Source organism: Neomonachus schauinslandi, chromosome 7, assembly GCF_002201575.2.
Source record: "Neomonachus schauinslandi chromosome 7, ASM220157v2, whole genome shotgun sequence".
Classification (NCBI taxonomy): domain Eukaryota; kingdom Metazoa; phylum Chordata; class Mammalia; order Carnivora; family Phocidae; genus Neomonachus; species Neomonachus schauinslandi.
Window position 1 is genome coordinate 106,374,805 of NC_058409.1, and position 20,918 is coordinate 106,395,722.

At 42.4% G+C, this 20,918-nt stretch overlaps 1 protein-coding gene across 6 annotated transcripts in view; it reads right to left on the bottom strand.

Annotated features, from left to right (window-relative positions):
- Nucleotides 1-20,918, bottom strand: part of GRIA1 (glutamate ionotropic receptor AMPA type subunit 1) — a 298,697-nt gene that overhangs the window by 119,540 nt on the left and 158,239 nt on the right. For all 6 annotated transcript variants that reach the window (XM_044916890.1, XM_021697251.1, XM_021697257.1 and 3 more), the window contains one exon: nt 15,956-16,009. In XM_044916890.1, coding sequence (XP_044772825.1) covers nt 15,956-16,009 — 54 coding nt within the window. The remainder of the gene's footprint in view (nt 1-15,955; nt 16,010-20,918) is intronic.

Genomic DNA, 20,918 nt, shown 5'->3' on the forward strand with positions numbered 1-20,918 from the left:
GGATGTCACATTGCTAATTACATTTTATTAAGGATTTAAACTATGAAGTTTAATCGTCACCACTCTATTTGAGCCATTTTGCCTATTTTATAACATGCCCCAAAATACTGAGTCCATTGCTCTGTACAATGTACTATTGAATAAAACTAAAATCAATGCACAAGATGGTTCAAGTTATTCAGTATGAGAATCCAGGTCTCCCAAACCCAGGCTCCTTCCAACTGTCCCCGCAGAGCTGTACCAGCTGCTGCTCTTCATAGAGTGACTCTGTTTCTCATCTAAAATAGGGTTTTGGGGCACCTGGGTGGCTCAATCAGTTAAGCATCTGCCTTTGGCTCAGGTCATGATTTCAGGGTCCTGGGATCGAGCCCCGTGTTGGGCTCCCTGCTCAGCAGGGAGTCTGCTTGTCCCTCTCCCTCTGCCCCTTGTGCTCTCATAAATAAATAAATAAATAAATAAATAAATAAATAAATAAATAAATAAATAAATAAATAAAATTAAAAAAATACACTTTGTGACAAGTGAGCTCTTGGAGATGTTGTGTCACTATGCTCCTCTGTGCTGTTTTGGCACCTCCATGGCACTTCACACTGTCCCACATGTGTCTGATGAATATGTGACATGAGACGAATGCTCTGCCTACTATCTCATTCAAGCACTGATGACCTGGCTGGTGTACTGCAGGCTCTCAGGATAGAGGTCCTTCACCTGAGGGACACATCAGAATACGTTGGAGAGCTTTTGCAAAATAGTCACCCCTAAGGACTGTCATTCCGTAGCCCTGGAGAGGTAACTGGACACCTGTATTTTTATAAAGCTCTAATGCTGGCGAATCAAAAATCAAGGTTCAATGTATTAAAATTATAAAGGTACTCATTAGAATAATTCCAAATGATGGCACAAGTAACAAACATTGAGGACTGGATGTGCAGAGTAGTATGAGATGATTGAGATGATTGATCATCTTTCTAATGGAGAGTCACAGCTGGGATTCAAACTGATCAAGAAAAAGAGACTTAGGCATATTATGTAGAAATGTGGAGGAAACCACCAGAATCACCAAACACAGAAAAGGTTTAAGATAGTTATTTTTAAGAAGTATGAGATTGGAGGGGACAGGAGTTTGCTTTTTATTTTATACCCTTCTGTAATATTTTTTCTTTTTTACTATGTGAATAAAGTTCCTTTTTATACTATTAAAAAATAAAAATAGCTCCTCAGACAATTCTGATGTACCTTGATGGTTAGGAATCACCTGTCAGTCCCTGGAAAGGTGGGGAGGGAGTGGCAGTGGCAGAACAGGGAAGATAAGTTGTCCCATGTATTGAAACTTTGTTATGACGTGTTAAGGGAGCCCCACTTCCTTTGTTATCTCCTGGTCTGGAAATCAAGAACAGTGGCACTGTTAAATGCTCCACTGCAACAGAGCTTCAGAAGCATTGCTCATAAGAATAACAAAAACAGCAATAATGGCCGAAGTTCTACTTCATATACATTACATAACTTCATCTCAACAGCCTTCTGAAAATGAGTTTACTGTCATTTAAAAATGAAAAATGAAGTAATTGGTCAACAGTCACCCCTAGATTTATTTTAAACATTTCCCAAGTTCTTATCCTGAGCCAGGCATTCTGTTAAATGCTTTATATAGATCATCTTATTTTATCCCCCAAACAGCCCTGAAAGGTGAACATGCACAGTAGGCACCAGATGCTTATTTGCATAAATGAGTTGAGTGAGTATCCATCCCAATTTTATGTTGAAGAGCTGTGGTTCAGAGACTTTTGGAAACTCCCCTGAGATCACACAGCAAGCAAGAATTCAAACCATGGTCCAACCATAAAATCTATCATCTTTGTCAACATGTTCCATTGCCTTGCTGGTGGAGAACACATGAGCTTAGCTTTAGGATGGTGTTGCCAGATTTCCCAGAGAGGGACAAAGAACCTCTGACAGTGTGGATGACACAGCTAATAGCCCTGAATAAATGACTCACCTCGCTGAAGAGGGGCCTTCCAGTACAGCTTTCTATCTTAAAGGAACATGTGTGGTTGAACACCCTAGGTTTCTTTCCTTGACACCAATCTCTGAAGGTTGGCTAGATGCTTCCCAAGCCTCTGATTTATCTAAAGTCTACTAGTGCCCACCTACTCCACATCCATACCAGGGGGTCGGCAAATATTTTCTGTAAAGGGCCAGATTGTGAATATTTTTGGCTTTGTAGGCCATATGGTTTCTGCTGTAATTATGCAACTCTGCCATTATAGCATGAAAGCAGCCATAGACAATAGTAAATGAATGAGCATGGCTGAGGCCCAGCAAAATTTATTTATGGACACTGAAATTTGAATTTCATATGATTTTCACAAGTCATGAAATATCATTCTTTTCCAATAATTTAAAAATGTAATAACCATTCTTAGCTCATGAGCCAAACAAAACGAGGTGATGGTTGGAACTGACCCATAGACCACAGTTTACTGATGCCTGATGCAAAGATGTTGGAGATCAGACCAAACCCCTCATTGTACAGATGGGAAAGTGAGCTCCAGAGAGGACACTAGTGGCCTAAGGCCCTATAGCTGGTTAGGCTATTAGCTGGGGTTAGGATCTGACTCCGTTACATGTCATTGTAGGAGCAGCGCAATGCTGACCAGCTGTTGGAATAGAATGGGAGTAGAAGTGCTCAGGTAGTTAACACAGGCATTCCTTCTAACGTCAATTATGATTTTCAAAGGATTAGAATGAAAAGCCATTTCAAATAATTATGATATCCTAAAGAGATGTTTAACACTGTACTACATTGGATATACTTTCATGTCGCTGTGAAGATTTAGAAAATGCTTTCGGGATCATGAAGAGGCTCTGGGCTATCATTATGACTATTAATTATCATGTGTGGCTGGAAACAAAAAAACTGATTATACATACTTCCTGGTTACTTAATCTCTCTGAGGCACAGTTCTCTGGTCTTCGAAATACAGATATAATAGCACCTACAGCATAGAAGTGGTGTAAGATTTAAAAGAATACATTTAAGCACCTTGAACTGTCTGGCACATAGTAAGTGTTTAGTGAACATTTGCTATTATCACCATCATCGTTATCATGGCCTCAAAAGAAGTTAGGTGTTGTTGGAACTGCTTCAAAACCAGGCAGTGGGCCAGGCAAGACACCTGAGAGAACAAGAGGCAGGTGTACAGGAACGCTGCTGTTGGAGGATGAAAAGCTTTATCTTCAAAGCCAAATTTCCTTTTTCTCTGGGATTCTTTCAAGGGGGTCACGTACAAGCTGTTCAGCCCTCATCATCCTGCTTGCGTGGACACCACACCCGTCAGAAGGAAGAGGGAGCATCCAGCATTGTTAAAGGAAAGGGGCCAGGAAGAAGGTTTATTAAACAAGCCCTGGGCCACTGGAAAGAACACTGCCTCCATCTCATCCCCTTGAGATCTGAAGAGGTAATGTTAGTAGAATAAATCAAAGAACCTGTACTTTATACTCAGAAGGGCACAAGTTGAACATGCCAAGTTTCCCCCACTTGTCAGATAGATTCTTAGATGACAGCTCCAGAGGGAGGATGGTTACAGGGAAGTGCAGTTTGAAAAGGCTTGTTACGTTAGAAATGCTGGAAAAAGTGGGGATAATCAACCTGAAAAATACTGGAAACTGAGAGGGTAAGCAGAGGATGTATTCAGATCCCGGAAGGGCTGTCATGGGGAAGAGGTGCGAGATTTATTTATTCGCTGAGGCTCCAGAAGGCAAGCCAGTATCCGTGAATGAGCAGAAGTCATGGAAGACAGATTTTGGCTAAAATATGACAACTGCCACAGTGCCTAGATGTATCAAAGCCTGTACTTCGTAGTAGGCACAATGCTAAGGGCTTTATTTGTATTATCTCATTTAATATTCATAACAATCCTGTGAAGCAGGTATTTTACTATTATCATTCTCATTCTGCAAATGAGAAAACCGAGGCTTAACTGAACGGAGTAGCTTCTGCCCGGTATCACACAGCTGATGATGGGGAGAGACCACAGTTGTAACAAGTAACAAGACTCTTGGCTGTTATCCAAGCACTGTACATCCCGCCTCCTCGCCACTAGTCCTGTCAATCTGACTCCTCCATCTCCTGTCCTGCAATGAATGGCTGGAATGGCTTGTATCTCTACTGTAGGAAGGAATTAGCAGGTCTCCAGGAGACCACAATGTTTGCCTTCAGCATCTTTAACGTGACCTGCTGCTTGGAATTCGAACCACAGCTCTTTGTTTCTCTCTCTCTGAGGCCCGTCTTATCTCTCTCTCCCGGAGACTGCGGTTGTCCTTTGCACGTGCCTTAAGAGACTGTGGGCTCCCAGGAGGCGGGGCCTCAGTCCCCAGCATATCCGCAACACAGCACCTGGAGCACGCAGATGGCTCAATTCACGCGGAAGAATAAAGAAAGAGATAGTAAACGTCTTTGCTCACCCTTTTCATGATTCTCGTACATGCTTGCATCCTGTCACCTCCTAGCTTTTGTCCTCTGCACTAAAGAGGGCTTTTCATTGACTTTTTCCATGTAGTATATTCTGAACGAGGTCATAAATAAGAATTGTCAAGAAAACAGTTTTAGGGACAGCCACACACGTTCTGTGCTATCTTTGAACCATGGGAGCTGTTTGCCCTTGGGCAGTGGTCTCTGTCTCTCCCAGCACTAGTTTATTGATCTGCAAAAGAAGGGCATTGGCTAGACCAATGATCATTCAAACTATTCCCAGGTTGTGAGCATTTTAGAGGTTAGCATGTTGGGGAAGGGGGAAGGCACAAGAATGGGGTCCTAGACCCCTATCTTCCCTCTACCAAAGCAGCTCTGTTTCCTATCTGTTTTACATGCTGGGGTTCTCCCCAAGATTCCATTTGAAAATAGGGCTTCTAACTTAAAAGTTTGGAAACTTCTGAGCCAGTTGATTTCTCTCTTAAGGGCTCTTCTAGCTTCCATCTGCAATTCTGTGATCACATAGGTGTGTATATATGAATATGGATATATGTGAATTCATGGAATATTCCTGAGCTGAGGACTCAGTTTCGTCCTCAAATCACATGTCTCTGCATAACGGTCTTCACATTTTCCTATTTTAGTCACTATAGCCAACCAAAACTTAAATGTGTCCTCACCCTACATAATCCCTGGTAACATGTGGGCTTATCTGATTCCTGCAAAGTCAATGAGACGCTGTAGCTGTGTTTAAATTAGCTAAAACACCATCCGTGTTGGAAAAAATCAGTATTGTTAACTTACCCAAGTGCATTTGAAACCAGGGAGGCAGGTACCTGTACGCTTGGATATCTGCCAACACACAAGCGCACCTGTTTCCCACACAGGTGTCCTTTGTTGCCAAAGCATTGTCAGAGCCAGTCAGGGCCTCAGAGAGCAACTTCTCTCAGTCTAGGGGTTTAGGATAAAATGCTGGCACTTTGCAGCAGAAGATCGGAGGTTTCCAGACTGGGCTGTTGATGCATGGGCAAAGGAATACATTATTTGGCCTGGTATTGGTTAGTCGCCCAGAGCCTTTATGTTAACTGTGTTCTAACTGGCTGCAGTCAGAGGTGACACCTGGCCAGGGCCAAAGAGCCAAAGGTCAATTCAAAATTCAGCCTAGTGTGGGGCCTGGAGTTCTTGACTGACTTGAAACCAACCACATCTTCCCTTTACATTGATCCAAACCTTCCTGTCCAGGGAAGATCAAGTGAAGACTACAGAAAGCCCACTTTTTGATGAAATGCCAGCTTAAGTGTTCACAGGATCTCAATACAGTAAGTATCTATCGAATGCTTGGTGAAAAACGAATGAAAGTCCAAACATCGGATAAATTTGAAATCTACTGGGAATGGGGAAAGGAGTATTCTAGTTCAGTTATTCATTCATGCTCTCATTCATCTGTGAGTACTTAATATTGTGAAGCACATACTAGACAAAGGGATGAAACAGAATCACAGGTGTGATCCCTGCTTTCGAGTTACTTAAGGTTTAGTGCGAAAGGCCAATATTACCCAAGTAATTGTAGAGCAGCTAATGAAAAAAACCTGACCTTGGAGCTCAGGGAAGGCTCCCCAGTGGAAGCAGTGAAGCCTGAAAGAGGACTTTTGGTCAGGTGAAAAGTGCAGGAAATAACCCTTTAAGCAGAAAACACACATGCTCTGAGGTTCAGATTCAGAGGACAAAGGGCAGTGAACCAGAGGAAGCACATATTACACATCAGCCTGGATTCAAATCTCAGCTCTTTTACCTCCCAGCTGTGTGGCCACAGGTAAGCTACTTAAACTTTCTGGGCCTCAGTCTCCTTCACGGCAAAATAAGGATTTCTGTTTTATCTTTATCCTATGACTGTGGTGAGAATTAACTATAAAACATAGTTAAGTTCTTAGAATGATGCCTGGCACATAGCAAGTACTCACCTAGAGCCCCACAGCTCATGGGGCTCCATTTTACTTTCTTCCATTATATTATCTGTTTTTCTGTTTTAAAAAGAGGGACCAGTAAGAAGTAAAGACTGGACCCTTCTATTTACACATTACCCCAACCTCCTGCCTTGGTTGGTGCTGAGGCATCTGTCCCTTCTGCTTCTAAGCTGGTGGTAGCAAGAGGTTGCACACTCTGAAAGAGCAATTGCAGATATTGTCTTGCATATCTGGAGCATGGAAAGGACTAGTCCAAATCAGCCAAGGTGTGCACGGTTTGCAAGAACAAAGGCTACAAACACTGAGTGCTTGAGATTAATGGAGCAGTGTCTCCCTTATAATGAAGGGAGCCAGTGTGGCTTGGGAATTTTGTTTTGATATCCCCAGACTGCAGAGAGAGGCAGGAAACTAGAGCCATAAATTACAGATCTGCAAAAGTCCTCTTGACAATTTATTCCTTTTAAAAACATTGTACGAAATCTTCAAAAAATTGAGACTCTCAAAAAATATACATATATATATCTTTTCTGCAAATGATAATGAGTCAGTGGCAGAGTTGGGATGAGACCCTAGGCTTCTGCTGCACTCATTGTTCTAAAACTTGACATAAAATAGCTCATTTTATCTTTACCTTGTGAAGTGTGTATGCGTATTCCCACCTACAGATAAGGAAACTGAGGTACAGAGAGGTGAAGTGGCTTGCTCAAAGTCACAGCTAGTAAGTGGGTGAGTCAAAATTCAAACCCAGGCAGTTTCAGGAGGAAAGGAGTTTATTTCTCAGTTTTGCTCAATCATGATGCCAGGCCTCAGAGTTGCAAATGTTTCCCCAATTTGGGCAGTGTGGCCCGGTGGAGAACAAACCTAATCTTTAGAATTAGAGAGATCTGAGTTCAAATTCTAGCTTTAGCTCCATGACCTTGGAAAAGCTCCTTCAGCAAATTGAACCTCTTTTTTTCTCACTCATAAAATGGGAATATAATCTCACCTTTCTTGGAGGGACACAGAAACTCTCAGAGGTCTCTAGAGTGGATTATTCTAGACCATGGGGTATGAGTGTGAAGAGCAACAGACTAGGCCTTGCCCGATGGAATGTTCAGACCATCTAGCAAGTGAGGATCCTTTGGGATCTGGGATTTGGCTTTCTACCCAGCTACTTCCTCTTTGCTTCCAGAGGTGTCTGTAATGTCAGCCCTGGTGATCATAAAGTAACCCATGTGTTGTCAGTGTTACTAGAGAGTGAGGTAAGAGCAGCGGGAGGGAGGAAAGGGTGTATGGAAGGGACAAAGGGAAGCTGCAGGGGGTCCCCATCCGTGAAGAGAGACTCTGAGAGGGGCTGGAGGGGGGCAGGAGGGAGCACTTCTGAGCCTCTTTCTTGGTCTCCATGTTTCTGCCTGCTTCTTCCTCTTACACACACACACACACACACACACACACTCACACCGCACGTGCACAGGCACACTGGAAACTGAGAGGCAGCAGTGGGGGGAATGAAGCATAAAGAACAGAGCAAACAGTTGCTCCAAATCCCTGGCCCAGCTCTGCTGTTTAACTTCTCAGTGAGCTCAAGCAGGTCACTTCCCCTCTGGGCCTATATTTCCATTTGTAAAATGAGGGGCTGGGTGAGATGAGCTCCTAGGGCCCTTTCAGCACTAGCTCTCTTGGCCTCTTCAAACCAGGGCAAAGGCATGCTCTTCACAGGACCACTGGCCACATGGATCCACTGTCGTCCTTCCTAGACACCTACAGACTCCAGAGGCCTCTCCTGCCTCCAAGTGCCATGCTCTGGCAGCTCAAGTGCCATTTATGGGGGCTTGCATTACTATCACACATGGTGATTTTCTCTAGCATTTTTAAAAAAATAGGCTCCAAGCCCAGTGTGGAGCCCAACATGGGGCTTGAACTCACAATCCCAAGATCAAGACCTGAGCTGAGATCAAGAGTTGGACACTCAACCGACTGAGCCACCCAGGCACCCCCTCTCTCATTCTTTAGAACTTTGGTTACATCTTCCAATCTAGCTAGAAGACAAGGCCTTGTTGCTTCCAGGACAAAAGTCACGCTGTATGAATCTCCTCGTATGAGAAGCTTCTCAAAGAAGCCCAGGGCAGTGCTAGGCTGGAGGATATGCTTGGTCCACCCTTGACGATCGACTGGTTGTCTGTTAGAAGTATGTACTGTGAGAAGGTACTGAGGGAACTGAGGGGCACCCAGGCTGGAGGAGCCAACACCAAGGAGAACAAGTGTAGGAGTTTCCAAGCACATGAAGGTTGCTTGGTGGAAAGGCAGCAGACATGTTCTGCAAGGCTTCTAAGAGAGCAGGTGGTGCCACAAGTGTGGAGAGGGTAGCACAGGGCAGAGTGGGCCCCCTTTGAGCAAGACTAGAAACCTCAGAGCCCTTTGAGGAGAGAAAGGGCTGCCTCAGGGCGTGAGTTCCCATCACTGGGTATCATACAAGCAGGAACCAGATGGATGGGCTTCTGTTGGGGATGGTGTAGAGGAGATTCTGGCCCTTTATGGGAAGTGGATTGAAAGCCCTCTTAGGCCCATCTTTCTCTACTCATGTGTGTTTTCATAACTATGTTCCTATTCCCACTACATCTGCTGCTCTCAGCATTTTGCAGTCAAGGATTTTGCCTGTAAGTGCATGTGATGTGTGGGTACACACACTATTTATTTCCTGAGCAGTTATTTCCCTCATTCATTCATTTAGTGATTTTTTAAAGAACACCTGTTACATGCAGCTCCCTCTACCAGGCCCTAGGAATTCATCAGTGAACAAGGCAGACGTGTTTCTTTCTCTAGGAGCTTAAAGACAAACAGGGAAGAAGACACTATATAACTGTGAGTCAGTTGTGGATGAGATTTAGTTTGGGAGAGGGTTGAGGGGCCTCAAAGATAGTATCATGTCCCCAGATAGTAAATGTCCTTTTTTTCCCACTAATGATAATGATGATGGTATGATGATTATTATGGTGGCAATTACTAACACTTATTGAGTGCCTATTTGGGCCAAACATTTACTATGCACACTTTATAACATATTGACTTGCTTAATTGTCATAATACCAATGAGGAGGTAGATAATATCACATTATTCCCTCTTTTATAGATGAGGCAATGAAAGTTCAGAATAAATAGATAACTTGACTAATGTCACACAGCTAATAGATATAAAGCCAGAATTTAAACTCAGGTCTGTTTGACCTTAAACCACCCTTCCCAAGCACTGTACCACCTGCCTAACCAGAGGCTATGGAAACCAGGCATGACCGGGTGTGGCATGGAGACAGTGGGAAGAGAGGAGCAGAAGGCAATGGGTAAGGGTGGCCGTATAGAAGGTGGAGACAGATTTCTCAGCAGTGGAGAGAAGGAGACTAAAGAAAAGTTTCTTCTCAGGACTGACAGAGCAGAGGGCAGTAGCACGGAGCTGGGGGCTTGGATTTACTGCCCCTTGGACCAAACCTTCCAACTCTACAGGAGTTAATATGAAACCACATGGTGGGACTGGCTGACTGTTCGGATCTCCAAATATCCCAGTGAGACCTGGGGTGACCTGACCTCACTGCCTCTCCCTCAGCTTCCTTATACACTAGAAATTATAATTATAATGAAATGCCATCAGTGCATAATTAAGAAGGTATCCAATAGGAGTTTGAGAGCCTAAGTTTGAGTTCCAGGCCTACTGTAGGCAATGTTTAAACTCAAGCCCTTGTGCCAAGGACCACTCCCCCTGGCCCCCCAAACCCTCGTTCCTTCCTCCAACTTCCCCACACTCTAGCAGTCACAAGGCACAGTCCTAGGCATGTGCACTTTGGAGTTTTATGGTCCTGGAGGGAAAGCCCAGCTCCATCACTTTATAAACTTGGCGACATTGGAAAATTCACTAATCCTTCTGAACCTGTTTCTTCATCTGAAAAGTGGGGATAATATTATCAAGGGCTATGGTAGGGTTTAATAGATATGCATTTCAGTATTTTCCCTAGTGCCTGGAATATAGCAATGATTCAGTGAATTGTAGTAGTTACTGTCAGTGTAATTATTGTCATTGTTATTCATGAGGGGTTTAAGAAATGTTATTCATTTCTTGGTCAGTGGCTCCCAAGAGGCTTGACATCAGGTTAGGCTGGTTGCCCTACTCTTACGCTCACATTACTAGGTTTTTGTCAGATTCCCGAGAGCCCAACTACATTGACTAGGTGCCTGCCTTCCTCCTCTGCAGCTCAGTCAGATAATGGCTTTGAGCCTCAGTTCCCACATCTGTAAAATGGAGGTGATGAATTCTACCTTGCTTACTTCACTGGAGTATTATGACATTCAAAAGCCAGTGGTGTGATTCATAAGAAAATGTCACATAAACTACAACAGTTGTGAAAATGGAAGGATTGCTGTTAATTTTACTGTTACTAATCCCTGAGGAGGCACCAAATGGTCCATACTGAAAGAGAATCAACACCTTCGAGTGTTTCTCAAACTGGGGTCTGCTGGACGCTTTGTAAATTCTCAGAGGTCTGCTAGTTCTCTATATGCATTTTAAAATGTGTTTTGTTTCAATGAAACTCTAATCATCAATATTAATAATCTGGTCATTTGTCCCATGATGTGAGTACTCATTTTTACAATTTCAGTGACACTGAAGCCTTTAACTATTAGCTCAGTGTTTCCCAAACTAACTCTGTATGTGCATTATAGGGGTGTCCACAGGCCCTCTGTTTTAACACTAGTTTGGTCTAAGATTTGCTGCTGATGTGTCACAAAGATAAGAGCTATAACTCTGGAGGGTCCTGACTGGTAGATGTCTGCTTTGACCACAACGTCAGAGCAGGGAATGAACACAGAGTCAGTACTGGGGTTTGGAGGAGGATGGATAGCCAGACTGGATAGCCTGGCCCTCTGGTGGGTTCCAGGGCCTAGGTGCTTCTTTAAAAAATAATGGTATAGCGGCGCCTGGGTGGCTCAGTCGGTTGAGCATCTGATTGCTGATTTTGGCTCAGGTCATGGTCTTGGAGTTGTGAGATTGAGCCCTGCGTCGGGCTCTGTGCTGGGCATGGAGCCTGCTTGGGATTCTCTCTCTCCCTCTGACTGCCCCTCCTCCCACCACTCATGCTCTTTAAAAATAATAGAAGAAAGAATGGTAGAGTTCTCCAGTTTCTGCAAGGTTCAAGTACACTTTATGGACATACCAGTGTTATAGAAATATAAATACATCTATCCTATTGTATATAAAATATGAATACATAAATAAGCATATGTATGTGTGTGTGTGTATATATACATACATATACACACACAATATGTGATGTACAGATGGGTAGATCTAGTATATGTAGTAAGAATCCCCCACCTATGCAGATCAGTGTTTAACTTTCCAAAACATGGTGACATTCAGCAACATCTTTGATCTTCCCGGTAATACTATAAGCATACAGATCAGGCACTGTCATTCCCAGTTGATGGATAAGGAAACTGAGGGCTGGAGAGTTGCCCAAGATCACAGAGCTGGCTAAGGGTAGTGTCTGGACAAAAAGGGGGGGTGGGGGGCAGGGAGGGTTCAGGGTTGTTTTTACTCCCTGTCCATAAAGCTCTCCTCTCTGACCCACAGTCTCCTTCCCTCCTCTCTTCCAGCAGCCCCCCAAAGCTGCCTATTTGAATCCTTCCAAAGTGATCTTTTAGAAAAATGTTGTTGGCTACTTCCAAGCTCATGCATTCCATTTCTCTTGTGAAGAAAGAACTGTAAAATAAAAGTGTAGCTCCCTCCTTTTGTTAAAACTTTCAAAAGCTTCCTTGGTTTCTAACTCTATAATTACACCCTAATCACAAACACTCTGAAGGAGGGGGGTCAGTTCCATGCAGCAGCAGGCTAATTATGTGGTGGAATTTCTAAAAATTATCATCTTATAAATTGCGTTATTTCTCTGAAGGGGGAAGAAAAACACACACCACATACTCGCCTATGTTTCGAACTGAATTAATTAGTAATTTGAAGCTTAATTATCAACTAATCTATTGGAACATGCAAGTCTTTTGTATTTGGATGGTATATGCAATTTGCATCCTATTAGCTGGCAGTTGTAAGGATTTGAGAGCTCATTAGGTCAGAAGAAGAAGAATGCTGATCAGAAGGATACAGAAGCCCAAGGGGCTGACTCGGTGATGCTGTGACCAAGGGGTCACTTGGCAACAGATGGAGGCTGGCAGTTTAATTATCTAGGGTCTTTCGATGGCTCCAAGGCCATTGATATGTAATTTCTATCTTACCCTAGAGAGGTGATTATGCATGCCCCCACAGTTGTTCTGTGTATTCTCAAGCAGCAGGGTGCTCACACAGTCTGTAGGGTGAGGCATGCTAGAACAGTGCATATGGCACTGGATGCTGCCTACTAACCTTGGTGCTAGGCCTAGCTCTATCCCTGCCTTGCTGTGTGCCCCCGGCCATACCACCTTGCTGGTTTTGTTTCTCTACAAGTAAAGGAGACTTAGATGACATTGATTTCCAAAGTCCCTTCCAGCACTAAGGAGCTGGGATCTGAGGGATGTCAAATCTGCTTCATTACAATGTCAAAAATTCTATCTTTGCAAATTTTTTTTTTAGGGTGAGGCTCTTGTTCTCTGAAAGTCTCTGGAGAATGACCTGCCATTTAAAAGGCAAATACCTTTGAGAAATATAACATATTTAGCTATTAACATCTGGGTCTAAATTAACCTATTTCAGTGAGTCCTTCTCATTTCTAGTCCTGAGCCTGAAATATTGGGACAGCCAAGGCAAGGAAGTTTTGAAGGGAAAGGTTTAGGCAGGGACCTGTTTAAGAATGGAGATTGGGTCAGAAAGAGTAATAGAATTTAAGGATTAGGCAGCATGTTTTGGTCCCATGTTTTGATCTTGCAATTTTGACCTTTACATATAGCCAGACCCTGTGCCTTTGTTCTACTAATGACCTTTGTTCCAAAAATAAGTAGAAAATAGCAATCTTTTGTTCCATTAATTATTAACGCTACTCGTAAATAATCAACACCAAATAACATGCCTAAAACTAACATGATATACTTTGTTATAAATAAAAATTGAAAAATCACATCTTGATGGAAACAGAAAATTGCAAAGACAAGCCAGGATAACATGGAAACTTTGTAGAAAAGGCTACCATTAGGGAAAACCGATAATTGCCCAAATTGTCACATTGGCAAAATGTGTTATTGATTGAAATATTTTAGTCAATATAAAAATTTATTATTGATTTGTTGGGAGATATATCCACTTTGGAAAGTAATTTCGGAGTTCCTCAAGATGTTAAACACAGAGTTACCATATAACCCATCAATTCCACTCCTAGGTATATACACAAGAGAAAAGGTTGTACCTAAATATCATAGCAGCTTTATTTGTAATAGTTAAAAAGTGAAAACCACCCAAATGTTTATCAACCAATGAATGGATTAGCAAAATGCAGTATAGCCATATAATAGAATACTATTTGGCAATGGAAAGGAGCAAAGTACCATACATGCTACAGTATGGATGAACTTTGAAAACATGAGGCTAAGTGAAAGAAGCCAGTCACAAAGGAGCATATATTATATGATTCCACTTAATGTCTGAATATGCAAATACTTAAAAAGTAAATTGCTAGTTGCCTAGGGCTGGGGGTGGGAGTTTGGAGAGCAATGGGGAGTGAGTGCTGGTGGGTATGGGGTTTCTTTTTTGGGATGATGAAAAAATTTTAAAGTTAGATTGTGGTGATGGTTTCATAATTCTGTGAATATACTAAAAAGCAATGAATCGTATACTTTATATGGATGAACAGTATGGTATATGAATATATCACCATGAAGCTCTTTTAAAAATGTAAACAATGGGACTAAAGGCAAAATAAAATTACATTTGGCTTTGGAAGAAATTCTGGAAGAATCACACTCCATGATAAAAAAAGGTAGGTGGTCAAAACATGACCCAGGAAAAATAGAATTGCCAGAAATAATGACCACAAAAGAAAATTCATAATGGCATGTTATTAGGTAAAATCTAATGTGAATAAAAATTATTTGATGACTCAAATCTTCACAAGACTGAAAATAATTATGCCCAATAAAAGAACTGCAATACATTAAAATGAAACAAATTTTTTTAAGAAGACAGGCTTAATCTATACCACATAGAAAAGTGAATAAAAACTAAATTGACATAATATTATTCATATTGGAAAACTGCTTCTGGTTAAAGATCTGTCAATCCTAGGATTGTTGTGATTCCAATGTTTGTACTTATAAACAGTAAAACTATCACTGGTATCAAAATAGAGGGTCAAAAATAGTGGGGTGGAAATACCTTGTGTCCATTCAAAGATGGGCCAGTTTTGTCCTTATTGTCAAGGGGCAGAGCTGATTCAATCTACAGTTGTGATGACCTTCTCTTCTTTTTTTAAATTTTATTTTAATTTTTTATTGTTATGTTAATCACCATACATTACATCATTAGTTTTTGATGTAGTGTTCCATGATTCATTGTTTGTGCATAACACCCAGTGCTCCATGCAGAACGTGCCCTCTTTAATACCCATCACCAGGCTATCGCATCCCCCCACCACCCTCCCCTCTAGAACCCTCAGTTTGTTTTTCAGAGTCCATAGTCTCTCATGGTTCGTCTCCCCCCGCCGATTTCCCCCCTTCATTCTTCCCCTCCTGCTAGCTGCTGCTGCTTCTTTTTTTTTTTTTTTAACATATAATGTATTATTTGTTTCAGAGGTACAGGTCTGTGATTCATCAGTCTTACACAATTCACAGCGTTCACCATAGCGCATACCCTCCCCAATGTCTATCACCCCGCTACCCCATCCCTCCCACCCCCAACCACTCCAGCAACCCTCATTTTGTTTCCTGAGATTAAGAATTCCTCATATCAGGGCGCCTGGGTGGCTCAGTTGGTTGAGCGACTGCCTTCAGCTCAGGTCATGATCCTGGAGTCCTGGGATCGAGTCCCACATCAGGCTCCCTGCTCAGCGGGGGGTCTGCTTCTCCCTCTGACCCTCTTCCCTCTCGTGCTCTCTGTCTCTCATTCTCTCTCTCAAATAAATAAAAAATCTTTAAAAAAAAAAAAAGAATTCCTCATATCAGTGAGTGTGATGACCCTCTCTTCTAAGGAAGATGAAAGGTTTACCAACAGGGTGCTGTGGTTTGACAAGTGGGGATGTGGAGGGGAAAAGGCAAGCTTAGTATTGCAGCTCTCAATTGCCTCTCCCACCCAGGCAGTTCCCATCAGCTGGGGGCTGCAGAAGCAAGGTAGGGGGTGCCTGGGTGGCTCAGACGGTTGGGCGTCTGCCTTCAGCTCAGGTCATGATCCCGGACTCCTGGGATCGAGTCCCGCATCGGGCTCCCTGCTCCTTGGGAGCCTGCTTCTCCCTCTGCTTCTCTCTCTCTCTCTGTCTCTCATGAATAAATAAATAAAATCTTTAAAAAAAAAAAAGAAGCAAGGTAGGGCCCGTATTTGCAAAGACGCATAAGCTGAACACCAGCAGTGCATTGCACTCACCAGATTTGCAAGGATGTAGTGGTAGCCGATGCCGTTCTTCTCCAGCTTTATGATCTACAAAACAACGGGAAGCGACTCATCAATCAGATTTGCAATTAAAGCTACAACAGCAATAATAATAGCAACTAACACCAAGTGCTTACAATGTGCCCCGTCCTATCCTAAGTACTCAAATTACAATATTACAGCCATTCAGTGATGGTGGCATTATGGATACCCTCATTTTACAGATGAGGAATTGAGGCATGGAGAGATTAAATAAGCTCCCTAAGGTTACCCACCTATTAAGTGGCAGATGCAGGACTTGAAATCAGTTTTATCTGATACTAGGGGTAGAGGAGTGTTATCCTAACCCCCCAAATTCAGATGAAATACTCATTTCACTGCTTCTTCCATAAAGCCTTTCCCTGGATGGAGATTCTTTCCTGGTGTGAATCTTATGCTGTGTTGAATTCCCTGCCACTAAAATGACAATATCTGCTGCTTGGATGGATGGATGGATGGGTGTGGGTGGATGGGTCAGATAGGTAGGTTCTTGATCTTCAGGTCCTTGCAAGGAACCATGGTTCCTTCTTTCCCTGAATATTGTGCCTTCTTCCCTAAACTAGTTGGATACCCAGGAATTAACAGACCATTCAACCTGGAAGTTAGAAGGGAATGTCAGGATCAGATGGTCCAACCTTCCACTGTACGGATGGGATGTTCAGGCCTAGAGAGGAGAAATGATTTGCCTAGATCCTGCGGCAGTGCCAAGACAGGAACCCGACTGTTGTTGAGTCTTTGTATGTAACACCAAATTATGGTTAATCATTAAGAGCCAGGATCCCCACAAACCCCTCCATCCTCAATGTGCAGACTTTTGTAATCATTGTGGGCAGGAAAAATATTTGTGGAATGAATTATCCAGAGGTTTGCTCAGGCAGCCAGACACACCACCCAAGGAACAGCTAAGAGCATAGGCCTTGGTTTAGCCCTAGCTCAGCCTGCAAGTTAACTTGATCTATTTCTTTATTTTTTAATCATGAAATTGGGGTTAGTACATTCTGCTCAGTGCCTCTCCTCCACTCTTACAAGAAGGCATAGAACATATGAGAAGCACTTGGGCTTCTTGTCTAACTGAATAAATTTTCAAGGTTATTAAAATCCACATTCAGACATCTACTTAATTGGATGTATGTGCATAGCGGCTCACATATATATATATATATATATTTAATGTAGGGAATAATTAAATGCAAGCACACTCAACGAATGCTCTGAAACAGTGGTTAGATTGTGAAATTCCAGGCCACAGAGCTCAAATACTATTGGGATGATAGTTTTATTAATAATTCTTCATTACTTTTCCATCTTCTTGTCAAACGGTTTGCTACCCTTTCAATAATAAGATACCTTCACCAAAAACTTATTTAGCTTCTAATAAACATAAAACAGCAAATAAGAGATCTTTCAAAACCTACCACATTTAGGCAATGGATAAGAATAGTCTCTGCAAGATGAAATTACAGATTGAAACATAAGAAACAGATGAAATTGATGACTTTGGTTTAATAAAAATTAGCAATTTCATACGGTTCAACATAATGCCAACCTTCCTACCCATTTTTTTCACCTACCAACGCATTGCTCTCTCTTCTCTCCTTTCCTACCTTCTTTTCACAAACATTTATTAAGTGCTTATTCTGTATTGAGCACTATGCTGTGGATACAGTGGGAAGTGAGACATGCATGGTCATCGCTTCCCTGGAGGTCCCACTTTACTGGGACAAGACCTACACTAAACAGATGAAGAGGTGAATGCCCCAGGGTTACAAACTGAGAGAGGTGTTATAAAGGTACTGTATGATTTCATGTGGAGCCCATAGCCTTGCTCACCCTATTCCTCAAAGCTCATTTCCACTGGGCTGCCTTAATTCATAATCCTTGTGTCTGGAATGTCCTTTTCCATTCTTTCTGATTATTCATAACCTTTATGGCTGAGCTCGAATCCCAACTACTCTGTAAAACCTTCTCTGGTTAATTAATGCAACCATCAGGTATTTATTGAACAGGGACAATATGCCGAGCACTATGCTATGTGCTCGGGACAACCTGTGGCCATGTGAAGCAGGGTCCTCGTGCCCTCCCTAAGCTGAACTGATGTTTTAGTAGGGAGACAGATGGTAAATATATAAACAGATAAATGAATAAGATTTCAGCAAGTGAGAAGCACTATGAAGAGAGTAAAGCAGGGTGATGTGATGGATGGCCTAATCCTGGTCTCTCTCATCTTTAACTCATTCTGAACTTAATGACTGTACTATATAATTTGGTGTCTAATATATTGACAAAGCATTATATTCTAATAACCCTGTTCCTTGCTCACAAACCTTTACTGACTCTCCACTGATTCTCTATGGAATAAACCCTAAACTCCTTAAAATTATTTCCAAGGATAGTCTCAATCATGTGACAGTCACTGTCTCCCAGTAGACACGTAGCATCCTCCACCTGCCTTGCTAAGCCAACCTATGAACGCCAGCCCTCACATGCCCTCCGGGCCTCCCTACATGCCCTTCTCTCCTGCTTAATGGCTCTTATCCAGCCAATGACTACCTGTAAATATTCAGAGCTATCTCACATTTGGGATCTTTTCTAGAGCCTTCATTGATTCCCTATTCTTTCCAGGCACTCAAAATTATTGATTGAATACCTACAAGGTACCAAACACTGTTTAAGGCACTGTGAATACCACAAAGAAGAAAATAAAGCAAAAATCCTTGCCCTCATAATGCTGGTATTCTAGTTGGGGGGCTGGAGACAGAGACAGGCAATTCCCTATCTGGAATTGAGAATCCCTATCTCCCACCTTAGGTTAGGCAGGACATTTGTATTAGACCAAAAAGATCCCAATTCAAGTGTTCTGTTGTTTAGAATGATGTCAAGATGTCAGGCTATAAGCCATTAGATGTAAATTCGAGACTCATCACTGTTACCAACTAGTTTTCTTTTTTCTTTTTTTTAAAGATTTTATTTATTTATTCATGAGAGACAGAGAGAGAGAGAGAGAGAAGCAGAGGGAGAAGCAGGCTCCCAAGGAGCAGGGAGCCCGATGCAGGACTCGATCCCAGGACCCTGGGATCATGACCTGAGCCGAAGGCAGACGCTTAACCGTCTCAGCCACCCAGGCGCCCACCAACTAGTTTTCTGAACCCAAGGCAAGTCAACCAATGTGACCATCAGTTATCCCATCTGTAAAATGTGAATGCATGTGGTAAATCAAGTGATCTGTAAGATCCATTCCGCTCTTTGGTCTTGCTTTTCAAATGAGAAGAATCCAAAAGTTAAGAGTTAATATACTACATCTAAGATGCCCATACAAACAAGTCACTTCCTTACAAAACGTAAGTTTGTCTTTTGACAGAGGAAGTGGCTAGAGACAACAGAGGCTGAAAAGTTACATTTTTAGGAAGGTTGGGCCCCACTGTCAGACTAAGATGGGTTTGACTTCTTGCTTTTCTAACATGCTAGCTGTGAAATCCCAGGCAAGTATAGTCCCTTGTTTCTTCATTTATAAATTAGGGGACATGATAGAAGTGGTTTTATAGAGTAGATGTGAAGAGGAGGTAGCGTGATGCATGGGAAGGACTTGGCATGGTGTCTGGTATATGGCAAGAGCACAGAAAATGGTAGCACCAGTTACTGTCTACTACAGAACAACAAAGGCCAAGTCATCAGTCTGTTAAGAATACCTAATTATCATTCAGTACTTCTTCCAACTGCTATCTCATCCAATCTTTTTCTCAGCTCTGTAGAACAGGGGCCATCATTCCTATTTTACAGATGAGAACACTTATGACCAAAGAGGGAAGTGACTCAAAAGGTAGTACTAGGTGGTGCTAGAAATAGTAAAACTAGGCAAAGGCTTACATATATCACTTTCTGTGGGGCAGGCTCTGTTCTAAGTGCTTTACATGAATAGATTGTTTTAACTCTCACAGGAGCCCTCTGAAGAAAGCTATAATTATTATTATGCCCATTTCACAGATCAGGAATCTGAGACAAGAAAGATTAAAAACCTGGCCGTAGGTCATGGAGGTAGTAAAGACTAGAGCTGGGGTTTAACTCGCAGCCAGCCTAGCTGCAGGGTTTCTGTGCTTAACCATTACCCTATACTGCCTTGTTTAATTAGCATTCAAATCCCTTGAGTCCAGCCCAGAGAATGCCCATCTCATGGAAACAATTTTTTCTGGTTTCTCTTTCCAAGAGGGAAGGCCAGATCCATACTTTGTGGAGTAGAACACATACTTAAAGCCTTAAACAATCCCTGATTTTCAAAATCTCCCCTGTTCTGTTGCTGAGGCCTCTGAGTAGTTGCTGAGCTGGTGGCGAGATTCCAGGTGGGGGTCCCAGGGTCTTGAAAGGCCATCAACAAGCTCTGTACCTAAAGCTACCATCTGTACTTATATAGCACTGTTAAAGGATGATTGCCAAATCTACTTTCTTGCTAGTTCACCTGGATACACAGTGTAAGTTTGTCAAAAAGACAAGAGATCAACACAAAGGCCTGCTACTTGTGAAGTGGGTACGTGCTCTCATTCTGAGAATGGGAAGAACCATGGCTTAGAGACCTCTGGCCAAAAAACTGTTGAGGTTACAGTGCCCTTTCACAGAATGTACAATCAGTGGATTTCTCATACACATGAGTGTATTTAAGGAAACAGTAGAGAGGTGCTTGCTGCTTCCCTGAACTCTTAAAACAGGGCAGTGGGCTGGATGGATGAGATGCCAATGGCTAGACGAGTGAGTAACAGAACTCAGAGCTGAACCCAGGAATCTGGCTCTATATATAGCCTGTGTTCCCCATGTGATGGTGCTTCACAAACTCTAAAATGCAATGCAATCTGCTTTTTCACTATAAAGGGAAACCCTGGAGGTAAGTTTTTGGTCAACTGATCTGAGAACCATTTGAACCCCTAGGTCC